General features: G+C 37.0%; 1 protein-coding gene across 2 annotated transcripts in view; it reads right to left on the reverse strand.

Moving 5' to 3' along the window:
- The window catches only part of CDH6 (cadherin 6), a 103,248-nt gene that overhangs the window by 16,471 nt on the left and 73,226 nt on the right, over positions 1–13,551 (reverse strand). For both annotated transcript variants that reach the window (XM_014872403.2, XM_014872405.2), the window contains exons 3-8: positions 13,105–13,399; positions 11,573–11,692; positions 9,445–9,612; positions 7,736–7,923; positions 6,057–6,310; positions 225–361 (exon numbers count right to left, since the gene is read on the reverse strand). In XM_014872403.2, coding sequence (XP_014727889.1) covers positions 225–361; positions 6,057–6,310; positions 7,736–7,923; positions 9,445–9,612; positions 11,573–11,692; positions 13,105–13,399 — 1,162 coding nt within the window. The remainder of the gene's footprint in view (positions 1–224; positions 362–6,056; positions 6,311–7,735; positions 7,924–9,444; positions 9,613–11,572; positions 11,693–13,104; positions 13,400–13,551) is intronic.

The raw sequence follows: 13,551 nt of genomic DNA on the forward strand, positions 1-13,551 counted from the left end.
CATAGAACTGTCACCTTTTCTCCCTGCTAAGTTACCTCTTCATGAACTGTGTCCCTAATAAACACAAAACTGCAGACGACCTCTTGCAGAGTTACTGCTTCTTCATTAGTATTGAGTGGGCTATCCATAAACCTGACATGTGCCCAGCTGCGCTTTCCACACACTCAGCTAGAAGGCTAAATTCATTACATCAGGGACAGGAGTCGTATTTAGGTTTAACTTACTGATCTCTGCTGCTATTACTGTAATGTTGTGCCACAGCAGTGTTTCCCGGTCAAGGGGTTTTGAAGTGAATATCGAACCATTTCCTGAATTGATGTTGAATACTCTGTCCATATCAGTGTGGCGATCTACAGAGTACCTGCAAATACAGAGACAGGGGTTAGAGGAATGCTTTCCTTCTAATTTCTATGCTCTAAAACCATTTTCTAAGACTAGACATCAAACAGCTAGTAAATGGGGTTTCCTTTTGTTTTCAGCACAGGCTTCAGAGTCTTTATGTATTCACACAAAGAGCTAGTTCTGAGCTACTGGAAAATGACACATTGGAGGTTTGATTTAGAAGGTGGAGTATTGTCACCGAATAAATGAATTGCTGAGGAATTTACATACCTCTGAGAATCATCAAAGCTTTGTTTTTAGTGAAAAATGTGAAGTCTGTGTCCTGAAAGATATGAAGTTTATTTTAAGGCTGAGTTGGCTTTTCCTTTATAAAACCCTCTTTTTGTGTTTTGATATCTCAACTGTTCCAAATCATTTCTGGTACAAAATCTGACAGCTGGGGTACATTTGTACCTTTCACCTCCCTGTATTTAAAAAGGCTGCCCGCCCAAACCAAGTCAGCACGGAATAGAGATTCATTATTCCTCGGTACGTATCACACAAAGGTTTGTTGTAACTCATTAAAACTAACATTCTCAGCCCTGCTTGATGGTATTTATATGTGAAAAGGAATGCTAACAAGCTCAGGATGAGCTCAGAGTCTAAATACAGATTCAAATTTTCAATCTGATCTTTTGCTTTTTCAGCTGAACTAAATCCAAGTTTAAAAGTAGAACTCTCCAATTCCCAGGAGTGCTACCACCTTGATCCAAATGCTGTGACTTGGTTTCATCTCTCCTGAAGGGAAAATTGTTGCATGAATTATGGAGGTTTTTGACAGAAATATGTCTCTGATGTTGCCAAAGCAAGAATGCAATTGCATTATTCTGTTCTTATTTCAAGCCCAACTGTGTGCTCGTGTACAGTGCAGGACAGATCCTTAGGAAGCCCAGTGTGCTCCTCGCAGGCCACATGGATGGGGACAAGGCAGCTGCTGCTGTCCCTTGTGTCCAGACAAGGGTAAATATAACAGCTGAGCTGGTAAGCAGTCAGATGAAAACTGGGCCAGGAGAATGACTGGCAGAGTTTACTGCCACCACAGAATTCAAGGGAATGCAGAGGCCGAAGAAAAATTTCTCTCCCCTGCTCTGCCCTAAAGCAGCTGCAAGACACATCCTCTATTCTGCATGGATTGCCTGGTGCCTGTGCAGTGTCTCTTAAATTCTGAGAAAGAACTTTTATGAAAGAAGGAAGGAATAGAAGAAATTAGTTGAAATGTAATTCTGCCAAAATTTTAAAATGATCTAACTTCCTAATTATCTTGTAACTGATTTTTTTTCCCAAATAAAAAAGAGGGATATAATGCCGACAGCAAATTAGACTTATTAGGTCTTATTACAAAATAAGAATTTAAGAGAAGCCTACCTTTCTTACAAAAACAATGGCAAGTATTAATTATTTGCACTAAACTGAATTCCTAGGGAAGCAACCCAATGACATTTAAAGGTACGAGCACAATAAACTAACATATTTTGGTAGGACTTTCACGGGCACACTTTGCTAATTCTTCAGGAGTTCAGATTTAGTTTTCATTCATTGCTGTCTCTTCACTGCAGTACTGCAATTTTGGCTGCAGGAAGTCAGCTGTGGTGTCACTAACTTAGTTCCTTTATGCAGCACTGTGACGTTAACATCAGCTGGAAAAGTGCAAATCTAAACAGCACGTGTGAAATTGCTGACTTCGCTGAAATGCTTAATGGGAATAAGTTTATACAAACTGGTCTGACTTTTTATATTTTGACAAAGTATTTGATATGGTAAACATTTCATTTTAACTTTCATTCATTCGGGCTTTTATATGATATTATGTTGGAATCTTGTGAATTCAATTATTTTCAGATATTCTGCAGCTCATTTCCACACCTTTCAGCTGAAATACTTTGGTATTTCCATTTTGCAGTTAAATCTGGATTCTGTATTCTTTGAAATGAAATATCAGGATTTTCCATAGATTAGCTGTTCAGCTAACTGTAATACTATGTTTCAGACTTATTCAGCAAGACATTTAAATAAGCAACTAGCTTTAGGCATGAGCTTTCCGTTCATTGGGGTTTTTTTCTTCAATTTTACTTTCACTCCAGCTTCATCTTTTGAATGGACTTAAAATATCTTACTGTCTTAGCACATTTTAATGCCTTGGTGTACTGCAATCACTATCTTTGTAAGATTTCCCAAATTCAATCTGTGGTACGGTAGCTGGGAGAAAAAAAAAAGGTTCTGGACTTTTTTCTAAGATTACCAGGGCTGTAACATTGAGAGCTTCTTCTCCAAGGTATTAAGGATTTTAAAGTACAAGTATATGTAAAGCTATATGTATATTCAGTCATTTGTAAAGTGGAAACTCAAACTCATAAGAATAAAACCAGCAGAGACAGTTTCTTAATGGAATGTTAATTTTATTTCTTCATATCCCAAAGAAAATACATACAAGGTCAATGCATTTAAAGTATATTCCAATTATACCATTAAATCTGGTCTAGAAGGATGATTTTAATAAGCTAGACTGTCACTTCTGTTCTCAGTTTGCATAATCCAGTCTCTTTTGATCAAGGATTTTTAATTATGTTGAATTGGTGCTGATTCTGACTTCTGGATCACAACCTAATAAGAATTAAGTAGACAACATCAAACTAATTTTTACATTTATTTAATGAAATTACTGGTGTGTATTTGTCACATTTCAGGATTTCATCTCTTTCAAGCTTTGAGGAATTGACAAGCTAGGAAGTTAAAAAGTATCTATGTAGTCTCCAGTCTCTCCTTGTACACAACAGGAAGAAGGGAAGGGTAAAAGAGACAATCTAACACATGCAAATATGTTGTCAGTAAAACACACAAACAAAATTTAGCCTTACATTTGTTTGCAGATCATTTTCATCTGGGGTACTTTAGTAAATCAAATCACAGCAGGAAGACAGTTCCAGTGACTGATGAACTTCATTATGCCTCTGAGGAGTTACTATAGCAAAAGAACTCAGCTAGCAATTTAAAAAGATCTGATGTACAATACAGCAGCACCAGTTTCAGCATTGTTTTTTTTTTTTTATCAGTATGCAGAGGTTCATATTATTTCTGTGTAGATCAAACACAAGTAGAATGCAAAACTTTCTTTTTATAACACCCCTGGACTGTAAAGTGCTACTCGGGAACGTCTTAATATTACTACACTTGGACACATATTCAAATATAGCCAAACGTGTATTGGGTGTATTTTTGTATTTTCTTAACATCGTATCAGAGTAAAATTGACTTATAAGACTTAGACTGATGCAATTTAGCTCTACCAATACACAGGTCACAAATGGTTATGCAGCCTCACAACCAGGGCAGATATCCTCTTCATATTTTGCCATGGCTTCACTGTCTTTTGATGCTCAGCAGTTTGCTGTCTAATGTAACCACAAGTCAGGAAGATTTGTGGGTCAGGAAGGGATATGTGTGTGTGAATTTTTCATAATGCATTTTCATAATGATATTGTGAAGGTTTCCTTTAATGGAAGATCAAAGGGACTTTCATCTAACAGAGTTAGGGCTCAGTTTGTTTAAGAGGAGAAATCTTCACTCGAGGAGAGGGGAAAATGGAAGGTTTTCATTTTAATATCAAGTGTCTAAAGATTTTATTTTTAACCGTCAAGAAAAATTGACAAGCAAGTGACAAGTCGTATATATACAGTCTAATTGCATCTTCCCCAAAGCTCAGAGTGAAAATCGGATTTAGCATCTCTATTGCATGATAGAAAAAAAAAAAATTACCCTGTCAAAAAGATGCAGACTCAACCCATGCCCCTAAATTCTAGCAGATACCCAAGATATTAGCACCATAAAATTACATTTATTGCAAGTTAACATCTCTCAGGCTACTGCTCTCTACTGATTTCCTTTCTCTCTTACTGATTTTCATGTTTTTTTATTGCTATGTTTATTTCTATTACTCAAATCTCTTTCCGATTTTTATTTTTCTTTTCCTTGCACTTGGCTGTTGCATGCTATTAAGGCAAAAAGTAGACAAGCTTTCTGCTGCACTGCATCAGTTTTGACACTTCTACTAAATTTTGCTCAATAACTATCTGATACTAAAATATGCAAAGTACTTATACGGTATTAAAGAACTGCCCTTTGAAAGTTAGATAAGTTTTAGCACACACATTCAATTAATAGCAAAGAGCCGGTAGGCAGTACTCAACAATGAACAGCCTAGTCCCTATCCACTGTAAATCACTTATAATTAGGAGCTGGTGCTGGTGTGAAATGCAAATGGTTGTAGTTATCACCACAGGGAAGGAGGGAAGCATTCCCCTTACTCTCCAGTGACACTAGATATAAAAAAACCAGGTTTCCATGAAGAGTGCAAGGGGCCTGGGTGTCACCCCAACCAATTTTTCATCTTCATGCTAGCATGCCCATGCCCATGAAAATCTGCCACAAAAGATGTTCATTCTGTCCTGGGGCTTCACCAAAGTCAGCACTTGCTGTTCTTTAAGTGACTATGCTCTGCTGGCCCAGAATACCAGAGAATTGTGCATGTCATGATACAAATTTAAGAAAACTTTAATTAACATTAGAAGGCTTAGTCTTGAACAAGAATTCATGTGTAGAGCATGTTATGCAAAATGAAGATAGCTTCTGCCAGAAAAATTCTAGATATAGCTTGTTCATCTAGGAAATTAAAATTATAAAATTATACTATTTACTGCTCTCACAAGCTAAGAGCTTAAAACTTACTCATTACTGTAAGAAATCTTGATGAAAGATAATTGTTTGCAGAAGTGTAAAGTATTGATGGACTAGATTTTTATTAAACCTGCACTGTTCTATATTGATCAAAGGCTACTATTGAATTTCCAAGGTGCCCAAGTCAGAAACTTGCTGAAAATTGACCTGGATTTAATATTGCTGCACTTTTCAATTCCTCCTCTTGCTGCCTTGTCAGTAGCAATGAACTTTAATTAAAGAACACAACTATTTAAAACTTTTTTAATACTCTATCCAGTATGACTTAAGTACACCAGTATGCACTGAAAAAATACACAATTTACAAAAAAGAAGACTTAGGTCTTAGCTACTCCAACCTTAACATTTTCTCCACTTCCTCTAAGAGTAGTTTATTGATTCATGGCAAGTATAATTTATGAAGCTCACGAGACTGACTCTTATCTTACAAGCCTTGCACTGATACAGGTGAGATCAGAGCCTGGGTGTGCAAATGAGCTCATTTTGAGGCATTTCTACTTGTGATTTAGAAAAGATGAATGTGGCCTCTGTTAAGCAGGTCTGGACAGATGGAAGAAGAAAAGGCTGCTGAATCATTCCTCTGTCATATAGCCAAGAGGATGCACAGCTCTGCACTGGAAAATGTTAAAGGTGGAAAGAAAACACTAAGATTTACTTGGTGGTCTTTTAGCAGTAATTTTTTTTATGGTAGAAATAACCACATACATTAGTTACTAAAGAGATTAGGATATAATTAAAGATGCAAAGGCCATGCAAACACATTCACACATACCTAAATATGCTCAAGCTTGAGAGATCATTTACCATGTACAATACTCCATATTTAAGCATGCCCTACAATTCACATTGTTACAACTGAGCATTTTTTTGTGTGTGCTGACAAGACAGAAGCAAAATCAAGGCTGTAAAAAATTTACAGGCAAGCTGAAGTATTGTATGCTTACTTGACAGGGTTCTTGGCAGCATCTGGATCCTGAGCAGTTACTGTTCCTATTACACTGTTTAATGGAACATCTTCTTTCACTTCCATTATGTATGCTGGTCTGCTGAACATGGGGGGTTCATCTACATCCTCCACCTGAATTCTGACTGTAGCTGAGTCCTTGAATGGCCCCAAGTACAGGAATCGAGGGTCCACATGAGTATTGGTAGCTTCCACTTTGAGAATATACAAGTTTTTACTTTCGAAATCCAAGGCCTGGGAAGGAAAAATAAAGTTTAATAAGTCTATGGGGATTCCTGTGATTCTCAGCCAGATGAACAGGATGAATGGTGGGAAGTCATGGAGAAGCCTGTGCTAGATTACAGGAGCCTAAACTGGAATTAAAATGCCAACAGAAAGGAGAAAGTGTTCTCTGTCCAGATAATACATTAGAAAGAAAACCACTTTTACAAGGAATTCTGTGCCCGGAACTCCTAAACACCAAGCAGTTTTCTCATACAGCCTTAACTCTTCATGTCTGCTATTCTGTAATTTTTGGCATTTTGATGATTTCTTTTCTATTTCTTGCCCATAAGCACTGCACACTAAAAGAGGGAAGATTTTCTAGGTGTTGCTTATTTAGATACTGGCATTCCATCACCAAAATGAAGCCCTGTGGCATCTAGTGTCTGGATATCCATGACAAAGCCAGACATGATTTTATGGCAGGCTATGACCATAGCACACACTGTTAAAACTATGAAGAAACAGCATTTAGAGACTCTTTGTTACTACTTGGAGAAATGTGGGGACAGACAAGTCACCCCGTTTTTCCATTACGCTGTAGAAAATTCACAGCTTCTGTCAGCAACAGACAGAAATGCAAACGGAGTTAGACTGATATCATAATCAGACCCTGGAAGGCATCTCCTAAAAAACAAGTAATGACAGGTGTCGTACTGATATCAACAAGCAAGTGCATGTTCGGAGAATCTACACAATGTCTATCTAGTGATGGCTGAACTTGAATTGATGAAGGATGATATCTGTAACCTTATCAAGTTTGCCTGATAACCCACTGTAAACAATATTTCTCAAACCTTTTCTGACAACCAATGTGCAACCTAGTAGGTGATGTCCACTATGATCTTGCAAGGCATTGATTTTTGGTTTTTTCTAAAGCAAAAGCATGCTGATAGATATATTAAATTTTTACAAAATGTGAGTCAAAATAAATTTGCCTATGTGCTTTAATATATTATAGCTGCAGAATCAACATTCTCTTATAATGAAAAATAGGCAATGTGATACTCATCATTTCTGTGGTCTTAATACAGTATCTTCTACTAAGTGAGCAAAACCTGTGAACACCATAGGGAGAAAATCATAGATGGGTGGTGGAGCTTCCTTGAGTTTTTCTGTGAGTATATTCAGGCTGTAGAAATTTTTCTCAGTTGGACCCCACTCCTTAGGTAATTTAATCTCTCAGGTCCTCCAAAGTTTGTGCATTAGTTTAGTAAAGGAGGTATAAGAAGAAGGATATCAATTGCTTGCAGAAAATAAAATTTACATATGTAGAGATTCAAATAGATAGAATTCAAATTAATAAAACATACAGGTTGCACTAAAAATGAGAAAAAATATGTGCTAGATAAAGGTTTGACTGGTGTTTTAGAGGCTGGGATTAAGTGCGTTGCGTACCTTTTTCACAGTTATAATTCCTTCCTGTGTGTCCTTGTCCGTGGTAATTCCAAACATGTCATATCCATCCCCCTCAGTGATGCTGTATTCAATCTCTGCATTTTCATCCACGTCAGCATCATTAGCTTTTATCCTGCCAACCGGGGAGTCGAGCGGCGTAGACTCAGGAGCCCTGAACTGGTACGTGCCTACAGCAGACAGAGAGGGAGGTCTGGTTAGTCACTCTCAAGGTGCTTTGGACACCTTCTCTCAGTCCCCTGCCCATGCTGGGCGTGGGCAGGTGAGTTAGTGAGCCACTGGGACTACACACCTTCCTGGGGCAAAAGGCCTCAGCTTCTGCCATACTTTCATGTGGGTAAAAGAAAAGTTACTTATTTTTCTGTTTTATCATATGGAGAATGGGCATTTTGCTTTGTTACAAATATGTAACTTTAGCAACAGATGTCCCTTGCTGGATGTTCTCATGGTCTCTGTTGGCTGTATCAGAATGTGTATGAAAAATGCCTTGAGGCCAAAGGGCAAATATTAAGAACTGTCAGAAGCTAGCACAGCTTAGTAACATTAAAGCTGAATACGGATCAAATACCTATTAAAAATGTACTACATTGAACTTTTGTCAGAAAAAAAAACCCTCAACTTTTGGAGTTTTGGCATTATGAAGCTGTATCTTTGGCTTTTACATTGAAGACACTTATGTCCAGAGATGTATAATTAACTCATTGGGTGCAGAGTGTTATATTTCTTCTTAAGCTGCTCTAATTTAAATTGAAATTATTTGCCCACAGCTAAGAACAGACTTTGAACCTAAATGACAAGTTGCTTCCAATAACTTTCCCAGTGACTTAACTGCCAAAGCTCACTGATTTGTCTGATAGTATCTGCAATTATTTTCTGTAACAGCTGCTCTTGACTTTGACACACACTGACACTGTGATACACACATATCATACAGAGAGCAGTGGTTAGACAAAGTAAAAAAGGAAAATAATAGAGAGAGAAAGAAGGAAGTAAAAAGAGAGGGAAAGAGAAGAGGATGAAAGCTGAATCACTTTGAATCCCTTATGGCAATGAATGGTCATTAATATAAATTACTTTCTAAGAGAGCTTGTGCAATTGATTCTTATAAGCATCACACAGATACCTACCAAATTATTTGAGATAAGGAAAGTAAATAGGCAGGAATACTTAGTATATTTATGTACATGCTTTTGTTTCTGTATGCAAAGAATATAGGTAAGCTCATTGTAGCAAATGCTTTCTGGTTATAAATACTCATTTCTATAGAATTGCTCTTGGGATATTTTTGCACACTTAAATTTGTTTCAAAACTTCAATATATTAGATTACAACAGATACGTTAAAATGTAATCAATCATAAAGTCTGAAAGAAGTAATAGTGAACAAGAAATACAGATTACATTGATCAGTCATTTAATAGGTAGGAAAACCAGAAGTTATTTCTGCGCATTAATTCACCTCTCAGACTGCCAACTGCAACAAAAATATTAAATATTAATTTCCCAGTGATTGCAATTAAACTTGGCATGATTCTATTGCTTAGTTATGTGTTCTCTTTTGCTTTCCAAAAGGAAGTTTGATACTCGGTAAATCCACAATAGAAGAAACAATATCTAAGGTGAACAAAAAACAAAACAAGGACCATTTTTGTCCATTTTAATATTAGAACATAGAGTGTAAATATTCCATACTCTGGGGGAAGCGAGGTGGATTGTCGTTGACATCAGTCAGGGTGATGTTCACGGTGGTGGTTCCTGATAATCCTCCCATCTGGCCTCCCATGTCCTTTGCCTGGATGACCACTTGGTATTGCTCCCTGTTTTCACGGTCCATGTTCAGTAAAGCAGTTTTAATAATGCCTGTAAACATCAAAATTAAAGAGTGGGGAGTTCATAGGTAGTGACTTTGATGGAAATTCTTATTAAAAGAACAAATCAATCTCTGTGTAGTAAGTAAACTTTGCCCAGTACAAATATTTACTGTTATGAGATGGTTCACTAAATTACAGACTTGTCATGTCACATCTCAGGCTCCTGCCTATGTGACAGACACAGTATAAGTGGTACCTACAGAAAGATGTTCTACTTATTTGGGAACCATGTTATTTTGCATAACTATTTACCCTCTTTCAGTTCCATGCAAAAATCTCTCACTGAACTGGAAAAAGCTGTTTGCTCTTTATTTTGACAGATGTGGTAAAAAAAAAAAGAAAAGCTAACTTCAGCAAGACACTATTAAAGAGTGCAACAACACTAAATGGAAGAAGAGAAATTAAGAAAATTATGAGCATCTAAACATGCCTGAGTATATATACTTCTATTTATGCATTGACTGAAATGATTTGCCAGTTACTTCCTTCTTCAAAGGCACAAATACCAGTTATAAGGCCAACTACTACTGAAATTCAATCATTCAGATTTACCATGAAGCAAAATGTTTGCATTCTCACTGGGTCTCTCAAGGTAAGGACTGAGTCCTTTGTAGGCAAAAGGGGTGAAATTCAAGTACTGAAATCCATGACAAAATTCACAGAGGCTTTGAAAGAGACATGTTTCACTTTAGGAGTTCTGAAATTGATTTCCATGGCAGGAAGATCAAGACTGTGGTTTACTTAGCTTCCCGTCCCCCACACAAACCTCTTGATAGAGGTTCATTACTGGTGAACTCCCAGCTGCTTTATCCTTATTATAACTCTAGAAGAGCACATACTGTACTATCCAAGTCAGAAAGAGTGCTTCAGTGCAAAAATCCTGGCTTCTGTTATCTAATATCTTATGCTTAAAGGGAAGCTCCCTTTGATCTTGGCTCTCCCTCTTTTCAGAATTGTGTACGCCCTTTCAACTCACTTTTACTTTGAGACATAGAGTCCCTCCTTCCTTTTCCCTGCCTGAGACGCTAAGATTTATGTAAGAAACAATCCTAAACCTGATGAATTGTCTGGGATAATCTATTTCTTTCCTGTAAGGATGCTGAGGAGAACTGATTTCCTAGCTCCCCACAACCTAACACAGTGGATGTTTCCACTGAAGTAGTTTCTTGAGATAGTTTGTTTCTCTTTAGAAAACAGTCAAAAAGCTTGGGAAGAGACTATCTATGCAGCCAGGGAGTCAGTGGTACTCTGGATTCAGTCAGACAGTATACATATGTTGTACGTGCACAGATTCCAAAGCTGTCCGTTACTCAGACCATTAAAAATTCCAGTCACTGTGTATAATTTAAACATCTTCCAAAAACAGAACTCAGAACTTTGGGATTCTATTTGTGATCTTCTACTTTAACGCAACAGTCAATTTTACCTCTTCTATCATTACTCTTAATTAAGATTTCTTTCATAAAATTAGCATTAAAGTGATATGTTGCAGATGTACAGAAATTATAATCACTTTAAACAAGTTCTGAAGAAGCAGACAGAGAAAAAAACTCACCTGAACAAACCCTCAGTCTTAATTTAGCCATTATGAAGATCTATGAGAATTAAGCACTTTTTTCCACACCCACCTGTTTCTCTCTCTCATCTAAAAGCCAACCTATTTGGTTTAATTTAAGCATCCACTGCAGTCTCTGTACCCACTGCTTGTTAAAAATGATTGAAAACTGGTTCACATCCAGTACTAATTGTATTTATTAGACTTTGCTGGTAAGATTAAAATAATGTAGGTGTCATGTTTACCGATGTATCGCTCTATTAAATTTGTCAGATTTTGCACTGAGTAAGATGTAATCTCTTCAAAGTTTTTTTAGTAATAAATCCTAGCTTGGCTTAGGGTGTCATTTTGAATTACAGACATTGTTCTAGAATGACAGATAAGGTCCCCTGACCTGTCTCAGATTCAACGGAGAAATATGGTTGTCCCTGGAGAATGCTGTAGACAACTTTAGCACTGTTCCCATAGGTAGGATCATCAGCATCAGTTGCAGTGACTTGCACAACAAAGGTACCTGCAATGAAAAATTAAAGAAAACAAAAATTATTAGGTTTTTTCCATGGCTGGGATAGTTTATGATGTAGAGAAAAAAAATAATTCATGTTCAGGTCGGACTTGTGGCAGGAAGTTAGAAATATTCTTATTTTGTAGAATTTTCTCTGGTCATGAAGGACATAAAATGATATATGTCTTACTCTTAGCTCATTCAAACAGTTATTGATCGTGTATGTGGATCCTTCCTCGTGTTTCTCATGAAGGAAACAGAAAGGAACCCCTCTCCAGATATTGTAAGCATTCAGAATTTGAATCTCGGTGAAGAATATACTTTTGCAAATCTGCTCATGCTCGTAAGGTAGTTGATATAGGAATGTAAATACGGTTCTTCATGTGTCTTCTAGAGAAATAAATGGTGTTGAATCTTAGGCAAAGGGTTAAGAAGCATAAAAAATTAGCTTAGATTTTGGCATTTAAAACCATTTGTGAATAAAGTGTTTGCATATTAAAATGTGAATATTATGTTCTCACTTCACCAGATGAGTTTTCATCTATGTGACAAGTACCATGAAAGAGGGGAGACCGTATGCCCCAAAGTCTTTATTTTCATATTGTTTGAGCTTTATTTTAATCTCATTCTTGATCATGATTAATTAATGCTTCTCTCCCTGGACATTATTTCAAATTAGAAATGTGCTTCTTGGAATTCAACCATCCATTGCTCTCTGACAAAGAAATCAAAATGACCTCCCTAAGAATCAAAGAATCAAAACCTGTCAACTTCTCAGGAAAAGATCTCAACTTAAAATAATTTTCCAAAGAAGTTTTTTTTTCCTTTTGTCTTGATTTATTTTTACTGCTCAATATATTTTAAATCAATAGAATGGTTTCAGTGGACTTCAAGGGACTTTGGAGTTCTTTTCTTCTGCATGGAAACAACAACAAAGGTCATAGGAAGTTAATGGCAAATCTCAGAACCAGTGAGTGACAGAAATGTGTACAACCCCTTCTGCACCTGCCCTTTTCCATTTTGTTTATCTTCCTGAACTAAACAAGGGTTGCTGAACAGATCTAGGAGCAGTATTACATAGATGACCATGAAATACCATATTACTAACATGTATTAAATGCAGGTATCATGTAACAGAGCTCAACTCACTTTCACTGACATTAAAACAGATGGTATTAACTTGCACTTTTTTTTGTGGTACAACAGAGGGAGCATGTTTCAATCAGCTGACACCTCTGATTCCAGCAAGCTGTTGCCACTGCTTTCCTGGATTTTTATTTTTTTTTAATGCCTCAGGTGCTTTTAGACCAGACTCAATCAGGAGATATCTCTGTTCAACACCTGTAAACTCTGGGCCCTTCAATAACTCCACGGAAAGAAGCCAGACCAGACACTGAAACCAGTTATTAGTTAGCACCTACCAACATCTGACATTTCGGGAATGCTGGCATTGTAAACATCCTTTGTAAACATTGGCTCATTGTCATTGATATCATGGATCTTAATGATGAACTCAGATTCTGGTTCCACTGGTCTTCCAGTCCTTCTGTTTATAGCCTGGGCACGGAGTATGTATACAGGCTTTTCTTCCCTGTCTAGTCTCTTTGTGGCCTGGATGTCACCAGTGTTTTCATTGATAATGAAGAGGTCTCCTGCTCCATCTCCAGAAAGGATGTACTTAAGTGATCCATCTCCTTTATCCTGGTCTGAATGCAGCTGGTGGTGAAATGGGAATTAAAAAAAAAAAAAAAGAAAAAAAAGAAAGGAAAATAAATAAATATTTGGGACACAATTCTAGATACTTTAACCGATACCATGATATATGCTTTCCTATCAGTAATACCCAGCCAGAAGGCTGTACACTACTT

This window comes from Sturnus vulgaris, chromosome 1 (assembly GCF_052056855.1).
Source record: "Sturnus vulgaris isolate bStuVul1 chromosome 1, bStuVul1.hap1, whole genome shotgun sequence".
Taxonomy (NCBI): Eukaryota; Metazoa; Chordata; class Aves; order Passeriformes; family Sturnidae; genus Sturnus; species Sturnus vulgaris.